Source organism: Staurois parvus, unplaced genomic scaffold (genome assembly GCF_062004578.1).
Source record: "Staurois parvus isolate SC_StPar_1 unplaced genomic scaffold, SC_StPar_1.0 ptg000287l, whole genome shotgun sequence".
In the NCBI taxonomy this organism is placed as follows: domain Eukaryota; kingdom Metazoa; phylum Chordata; class Amphibia; order Anura; family Ranidae; genus Staurois; species Staurois parvus.
In genome coordinates this window covers 30,686,307-30,695,622 of record NW_028318083.1, presented here as the reverse complement: position 1 = coordinate 30,695,622, position 9,316 = coordinate 30,686,307, and the positions used below count along the sequence as shown (strand labels likewise).

The following is a 9,316-nucleotide window of genomic DNA, read 5'->3' as shown; positions in this document are numbered from 1 at the left end:
CAGCCAGTGGCATCTCTAATGCGGGACTCCGACACTGTGATCCTATAGCCCCCCTATAGTGCTTGAATTTTTTATGGGGGGAGGGAGGAGATATTTGCTGACACATAATGCTTATAAATTTTGGGGGGACTGTTTGACATCTTTGTCCTGGGTGCTAGATGAACTTGTCCCGACACTGACTGTATGTACAACTGTATTTTCTTATATTCACTCAACAGAACTACAACAGGACTGAGACTAAAAAATAGCCTTGGCATATCAGACACTTTGGCCAATATTTGTTCACATGACCAAGTCCCAGGCAAGCACATGTAATTCAATTATGTCTCAAGCTTGGTTCACCCATTACTGATGATGTGCAGTGCATTGCTTTTGTATTTCTCCTCTACCCTGTGTGGGGGTTTGTTTTTGTGGTATTAAAGCATTAACAACATTTTTTTTAACTAAAAATCTTAAAAAAAATAAAACCTGAATAAAAAAACAAAAAAAATAAAAGCATACTCTTTTCTTGATACTCAACTCAACAATTGATTTCAAATGAAGGAGCTGTCACACAGCCCAACTGACTGGATGATTGGGTGAAAATAAAGTAAAGAAAGAAATCTAATGCAACCATCACACTTAGAGGGTAACTCAACTTTTGTTGATTAAAAAAACATTCCCCTCTGCGTGATCTATGTACATTGCAGGAATTTTAACAAACTTTGTTTGCAGATTCCTACCTTTTGTTATTCAGAAGAAATAGATGTTTGTTTGTCTGTATCTGTGCGCAGAGTGAATCTGTATCAGTGTGATTTTGTAATTATCAATCAGCTGCTGTACCTGCAGGGCTTGAATGAGGAAAATTGCAGGGTCTGCACCCTTTTAGATGTGATTTCCCTTTGGGAGTATCTAATCAAAAATGACATTTTTGTTGCAGGGGATGCTATAAATCTCACTTGTATTTTACTGCAGATTTCTGAGAAGATCAGTAAGCCAACCACACAGCAAGAAATGACATTTCTGGGTGGCGTCCTATACACCATTTATGTACAGAATGCTTCCAGGTAGCCATATTGCATTACATTTTACAGAAAGTGACAGTGCTGCAGATTGAAAAGGAAAGGTAATTTTAAGTAACATTTAATTACAATATGACTTGTGCTGCAATTATATATTTATATTTATATTTTTTTTGCTATTTTTATCCCACATAAGCGGAGTTACCCTTTAAGGACTGGTAAGCTGCAATATAATAAATACTTTTTCACCTTTAGTATTGCTTTAAATAATCAGGTACTAATTTAGGTGGGCTTTTCCAAGCTGCCCACCTAACCACTTTACAGAACCACAGTCTGCTCCATTGTTTACAGCTTGCCCAATGAAAATCTCCTCAGCACCAACTGTGAGTCCTTAAAGTCTTGATTGGACAAAATATTTGGACTTGGTAGGTGCCAGTGCGGAAGAGATTTGCAGCAGATGGGTTTTAAACAATGGATGAAGCTATGGCTCGAAAATGATATAAGTTAGCAGATGAAAAAGGGCAGAATTCACCTGTTCGGCTAGTCTTGTAAACCACATATCTCTGCAGAGCCAGTAGGTGGCAGCTCTTGTTTTCCGAGAGATCTGTGCAGCTTCCAGTGTCACTCTCCCCCTCCAGTCTTCTCATTGGAGAATTACTTATCATTGCCAGCTATGTCCAGTGTGCAGAAAGTAACACAGAAGCTGTGAAAAATGAACATTGTGTCCCCTGTTTGGCTGTGCAGAATGGCAGAGATGTGTGAATCACAACAGCTGCTGAACAGAATTACAAATCCTTTGCCAGGAGGTGTTATACCAGTCTTATTTAATCAGGTAAGGAATAATGTTCCCAGTGTGATAACCTGTATCAACCAATTTGAATCAATTTGGTGATTATTTGTCTCCGTTAAACTAAAATTCTATTAGCAGCCACACGTAAATAAAAATAAAGACCACACAAACACAATTAATTCTAATATGATTACTTTATTTCAATATCTTTAAAAACACCATAAAATGAATAATGTTCACTACTTTTGCTGGGTAAACCTACATAGAGAAACAAATGGGACTATGATAGCAATGAGAGCTGTGGGCTGCAATGCCTATCTTTCTTTCTAAATCCATACACATTATTGTGTGTTTAAGCTCCCATGATTCATTGCACTCCATTAGTATATAATTCCATCACATATTAAAAAGTTGTGACTTTAACTAAGGCATGTATTAACAAGCTGTGTTTTAATGGCAACACTGGTACCTTGGTATTTTCTAAAATATGCAAGGTTTTTTCTTTTTAAAAAAAGAGCTGTAAAAATAAAGAAACCCCATTAAATAAAGGTCAATATAATGTACATTTATACTTCATTAGGAGAAAATAAAACAGTGCAATTCAGAAGAGCTGTTTGGTGCACCACTGTTTATCAGTGCCCTCGCTATTGAGATGTTGTCATGTCTAGTAGTTGGTTAAATGTCTCAATTTAAACTACAATAGTTAGTCTAAGTATATTTCTGCAAGGCAACATTATGCCAGTGTAGCAGTTTCAGAAGGTTACTGAATCTCTTGCTTTTTACTTGCCCTGCTTGCATAATGTTTCTAGAGTAGACTATAGATTTCAGCCTGAGCTGTGTCAAGCTCCAAGTGTAAGCAGTAAGCTCTGTGTGTGTATCCAGTACTCAGGATAGCTCAAAACGTCCTAAAATACCCAGTCTCTCTCACTGTTTCTCTCCTCCCATATTACGGCAAGGACAGAGCTTCTAGTCCAAGTTTCCAGCACCTTGTATCTTTATGAGCTCACCATTTCCCATTTTCACATGCAGAAAATTGCCCTTACACCCTGCAACCCTCTCCAACTGCTGTCTCTACCTAGTATGAAAGAAAAACATGCATGTGAGAGAGAATGGATGTTACTAAAAATAAAATCATAAAATGCACCTATCTATCAACCCAAAGCGGCAAGAAGCAAACTAATAAATTCCTGGAAAGTGATAAATATTGCTTATTAATTGTATGTCTGTTGGTTGTCCTTGTTGTCTGGCCAGGCAACACATTGAACCTCATAGTGGTCACTGTGATGTTATAACATTTTGGTTCTCAGGTAGAAATGACTATGCTTTAAGATTAATTTTGTATTAGAATGTAGACAGCAGGGTCCCTCACCATGTTTCCCATCTTCCTATTTATCATTTTTATTTATCTGGTACTGGTGACACAAATTATCTGCGGTCACAGCTCATTGGCTCTAAGTGACAGATTGTTTATATGTATATCAATGTTACAAATAGTAGTAGTGTTATTGATAATGGCACTTCAGGTTACGAGGCAGGCTATATCACTTTTGGTAGACGTCTTGGTAGCTTCAGCGTCTGGCCATTGGAGAAGATGACCGGCTGTCTCTTCCTCCCTGCAGGAAAACAAACCAGAGGAAATGGTCAGCACTGTGCCCTGCAAGTAGTGTCATTCATAGCTGAGTTGAATGGTAAACAAATAATATTATTAGGATACAAATTTAATAGGCCAGAAAGGAATGAAAATACAGAAGTTCTTGGAAAAATATATGTATTTATATTTCCAGTACCTATTGAGACATATTTTCAGAATTTTACTTTTAATACAGGTTTGGAGCCACTAGAGGGCACATCACTCTTAACTTCTGTACAGTATCCTTGGTGAATCATTACTGATGAAAAATACAGAAGCAGCTCCGTGAAAAGTATGCTGGTTCCTGTAGTACTGAAAAAATCCATTATATGTTGCATTGTAGAGCTAAAATCAGGCGTGAAAACCATCGGTGCCTGCAGGTATCAGACAGTTCTCCTTTCTATTATTTTTATTTCATTTAGACTTCTCCATGTGTGTTCAATTTGTCTTTTATATAGGTATAAAACACATGCTGAAAAATGTCTGTACCTGCATGCTAATTCACTTTTAAACTGTGCTGCGTCGTGGTATACCTGGCTTAGGTGCACTTCTCTTATGCAGACCAAGTGAACCAGCTTCTTGCATGTTACTGTGCTGAATGCCTCTGGCAAGTTTACTGAATGAGGGGTAGCATGAATTTTCACATTTGCACCATGGTGCAGTTTCTGTGCCTTTACAATATCGAGCAAATGATTATTATACAGGATTTATATAGCGCCAACAGTTTGTGCAGCGCTTTACAAAATGAAAACCATCAGTGCCTGCAGGTATCAGACAGTTCTCCTTTCTATGAACTCTGTATTTTTATTTCATTTAGACTTCTCCATGTGTGTTCAACTTGTCTGTTATATAGGTATGAAACACATGCTGAAAAACGTCTGTACTTGCATGCTAATTCACTTTTAAACTGTGCTGCGTCGTGGTATACCTGGCTTAGGTGCACTTCTCTTATGCAGACCAAGTGAACCAGCTTCTTGCATGTTACTGTGCTGAATGCCTCTGGCAAGTTTACTGAATGAGGGGTAGAATGAATTTTCACACTCGCACCATGGTGCAGTTTCTGTGCCTTCACAATATCGAGCAAATGATTATTGTACAGGATTTATATAGTGCCAACAGTTTGCGCAGCGCTTTACAAAATGAAAATAAACCCCATTATATCTGAGATGGATCAGTGCTGCTCAGTGGCACTGCTAAATCTTATGAAGAAATTCTATTCTAGGTTATTAATAAATATTGCAGAAATGGGTCCAGCCAAGGCACGTCTTTATTTTAAATTATTTATCTTTTTTTTTCTCTTCTCCTTTTTTTTCCCATCAGTATTCTAAATGTTCTTTCTTTAACTGCTGGGACTGGATGTTATTTCTGCCTGTAGAGATAGCTATAGTCGTTCAATATTTATTAGCTAAAACAGACCATGATCTGGCGAATATATGATTGAACTCCTAACAGGCAACTATCCACTCAATTCACAGCTACATATTGTGAACTGCTATGATACCAAAATACTGGTAATGTGTGTTTTAACCACTTGCCAATTATTAAATATGGGCTGCACTGCAAAAATACTTATGCTATATCCATAGAAATGAGCAAAGAATATAAGTGAAGTTATATGGGGAGAATATGAAGTTGGCACTCATATAACCAATCAGGTATTCACAGATGCCAACCAGAGCAACAGTATGTTTAATAAGCCAAAAACTTTTAGAGATAGCTAACTGTACACACACCAGCCCACTATTCACATGTACTCATAAAATATAGATTTTGATGTAGTTTGTAAATATTCTTTGAAGATTATTGTCATACTTTGTTTCTTATATAGCACCATGTAAATCCCCCCTTTTTTTTAGCATATGCTAGTTTTAAGGTCTCATCCACATTGGGCATTTTGCCATCTCTCCTAGATGCCCTTCCTCTTGACAGCACTGTTTTGGCAGAAAAAATGAACAATGCTTGTAAATGCATGTAACGCGTTTAGGGGCATCAAACACTGGGCGTTAATTCATTACAATGGCCAGAATAATCATTTATTCTGGCCACTAAAACGAATTAATACTCAAGTGCTAAACGCGCCTAACGTTAATGGATGTTTACACTGTGTTTTTTTCCTGTCTCCAATTTCCTCTAAATTCCCAAGTGTGCATGGACACATAAGCTATAATGCAGGGGCATTTAGAGGCAGAAAAAAACCCCCGCCAGACACCCCTAAGAGCCACATTAAAAACATCTAGTGTGCATGATACCTAAACACTTAAATGCATTTTAAGGCTAAAGGTTGTTTTTGCCATATAAATGACAATAGCAAATTGTTGTACTATATGTCAAAGAAAACTGTATCCTTTGTTATGCACACAGTTAAATAACATGTTTCACTCCCTCCAATTCAATATATATATATTTGTTATTATTAAAATTATTCCCGCCTAAGACTTTGACATGTTTTCTTTAAGAAAACCAATATAGCTAGCATGATACCTAAATGGAAGACTGGTTCAAGTGACCCAGCTATAGAACCTGAATTAATTATGTCAGTTCTTTTCCTATCCATTTAGTGGCTGATTTAGTGTAATTGCTTTCTGGTGAGTCATTTTATGAAGGGTCATCGCCTTTTTTTTTGTTTAAAAGGAATGTGTTCTTGTATATCTATCTGGAGAATGGCAGCATAAAAATACAGACAATGAAGTGAAGCTTATTATTATTCAGAGAGAGTTTTATAAAAAAAAAAAACCCCACAGCATTCAACAATTCACATGTTGGATAGATATTAACTATTTTTGGACCATTTAACAGAAAAAGTCATGTCTAAATAGGTTTGATCCATAGTTGAAGCCTGCTTAAAGCTCCAATGCTCTCAGGGGGTTTTATTAAAGAAGAAGAAAGGAAATCAGAAAGGAAAGTACAGTTGTTGCACATAAAAGAAATAATTATTTTTTAATTCTGTAGTAAAAGTTAAAACCCAATTAAACATAACATAACAAGTGAGTGAAAACAAAATATTTTCAAAGTCTTACAATTTGAGTTCTTTAGAAATCAACCAAAGTAGAGTATTAAAGCCTGTACCTGCTGTAGAGTGGGACCTTTTCTCTCCATGTGGAAGCAGTGATCTCTCTGCAGAGGTCTGACACAACTCCCTGCTGAGTCAGAATCAGAGCTCTCCAATCAAAACATGAGCTTTTCTGATTGCAGGTCTCATTCAGTAGGGAAGAGTTTCGGACCTCTACAGAGAGACCACAACTTCCCCAAAAAGAACAGGAATCCCACTCTGCAGCTGTTGGCAGAAGAAAGGCTTTTCTACTGTAGCTGATTTAGAAGGAAAAGAAATGGTAAGACATTGAATCACCTGTTGATTTAAAGCACTTGAAATGCATTTAGCGGATTTCAACTGAACGTTTAAATGGGCTTTAAGCAAAGAAAACTAATAACTATGGGCAACAATTCCACTTTTGATCCTCAGTTTTTTTTCTCCAGTTTACTTTATAGCCTGATAAGTATACAGTATCAGCTGTTCTCCTTGGCCATTTAGGGGAAAATTAAAGTATGTTTAAATCCCTCACCCAAACCACCATATACTCACTTTTCCAGTGCTTCCCAATCACTCCCTCTTCTATGGCCACCACTGCAAAATACCAGTGTTTCTGCTTGTAGAAATGATGTACTTCCACATCTTGCTATAACATACCAGTATTAGCACAGTGAAGCCATCTTCAGACACAAGGTATTCACATTTCATTCCATCACAAATCCCCAAAAAAGAGGATTATTTCTCATTTCAGGCCAGTAGGTGGAGCTATGTAAATTATTCCTTATGCCTCAGACAGCCATCTGCACATCCAGAACTGCTGGTGTAGAGTGTTCATTTATAATATTAAAAAGCCATTTATTTCAAGTTCTTTGGGCCATCATCAGTGCAAAGTATGAAAACCATGGCTTCTACAGAGTAGGGCTTGGACCTCAACATAATACTCTTCTTTTTGGAATAAGTGATGGAATGGGACATGTGAATGCCTTCTGTTTTAAGAAGGCTTTATTGTATTAAACACTGAATATAGTAAGGATTTTTTTGGTTTCTTAGATCACTGCTTACAATAACCTGTGTGCTTATACTGGTATTAATTTACTATAGGCAATCAAGCTGTTGCAAGGGATTTTTCCCATTAACTTAGTGAATGTAATGAAGCTCTGCTTAAGCTGGCCATAAATGGATCGAATCCCAGCCGATTCAGCAGGATGAGATTTGATCCATCTATGGGAAAGCTGATTGTACACAAGCTGATTGATGGATAGACTTGTGTGCAACCAGCATGTCGAATTTGTAGCATGCAATTATTGCCAGGGGATATAGTCACCAGCAATAATCACTGTGTTCTCCCGACAGGAACAGCTCCCCACACCCCTCTTTTTTCCTGTCGGGAGAACACAGTAGCTCTGACTGTGTTGATGGGGGAAGCAAATTATTTTCTCCCCCTGCCCCCCCACCAAGAAAAGACAATGACTCTGCGGAAGGGATTCCCACAATCAACACTGGCTGTGTTGATGGAAGAATCGAGCGAAAATGCATAATCTATGGCTTGTCTTAAGCCAGCCATAGATGGAGTGATTTTCTTTCCTGCAACCATGGATTGCTGGATAGAAAATCTCTTTAAATCAATCCCACAGAGCCATTGTCTTCTGTTGGTGGGGGAGTGGTCCTCACCGGGAGAACACAGTGATTACTGCTGGCAGCTATAATAGACGCTAGCAATAATTGCATGTAAAATCTGACAGGCTGGTTGTACCCAAGTTGACTGATCAATCAACTTGGGTACACTCACCCTGCCCATACATAGTTCAAATCTCAGCTTGTCCTTTCTGAACAGGCTGAGATTTGAACCATCTATGGCCTGATTTACTTCCATCATCCAATCACGTGCAAGCAAAAATACTGTTTTTTGTTTTTTAATTATCCTTGCATGCGAATGGGTATTCATTTACAAAATGATATTGGTGGATATATTAAAAGCAAAATATTTTTGCCTTTAATATATCAACCACACTGTTTATTACCATTAATGCCACAGAAATAAATTAATTGAGATTTAAAACAAATAATTTTTTGGTGGGATTGTCTTACAAGAGCTGGTATATGTTCCATATATTTTTAAAGTGGAATTTCTTTCTTTTTTTTTTTAAAGAGAAATAAAAGATATGCATTGTTCCAATCTAACTAGTGATATTTCAGAAAAACATAACAGATAAGAGTAATTGTAGATACAAATGTATGTTATCGATCTTATCTTAAAATGTAGATTATGTTTTCAAATACAAAGCATGGTGAAGTTATTTACAAAATAAATAATATGATTTTTTAAAAAGTTGGGCTGGCTTTAAAAAAGTTTCCATATAAAAAGTAAAAATACATTTAAGAAAGATTTAAAAAAAAAACAAAAAGGAGTTAATTAAGGATATGTAGGGTCATCTAGGGGTTAAATAGGTAAAATGTTCCCACTTGTATACTTTTGTAAGGTTTCTGCAAGTGAGGTTGCACAGCAGATGACAGGATGCTGGTCCTCTACATGTAACAACTGCAACTGAATACAATATAACACAATAGTTACTCTGTTTCTATCAAGATCACTACTGCAAGCTGTTAAAGTGATCACTGATGAGAGAGCAGATTAAAAAGGGATTGCACACAACAGAGAAGGGTGAGGGAAGTTTATGTTCCTAATATTTTAATTGTAGGATTCACTAAAAAAACATAAACAGCCAGTGATTGATTCAGGTCATCCACACCTCTGCAGAACTAAAACAACCTGTCAATGAATTTTTCACCTGCATTGCTGTATGTGAAAGCAGAGAGGATCAAAGAGTAAAAATGAATACTGACCTTTTGCTAAAAATGCCTTTACT

General features: G+C 37.0%; 1 protein-coding gene across 2 annotated transcripts in view; it reads right to left on the bottom strand.

The window, feature by feature from the left end:
- Window positions 1-1,966: 1,966 nt before the first annotated feature.
- Window positions 1,967-9,316, bottom strand: part of MBP (myelin basic protein) — a 214,064-nt gene continuing 206,714 nt past the window's right edge. For both annotated transcript variants that reach the window (XM_089682358.1, XM_089682359.1), the window contains exon 8: window positions 1,967-3,404. In XM_089682358.1, the coding sequence (XP_089538484.1) occupies window positions 3,360-3,404 (45 nt within the window). In that variant the 3' untranslated portion in view covers window positions 1,967-3,359. The remainder of the gene's footprint in view (window positions 3,405-9,316) is intronic.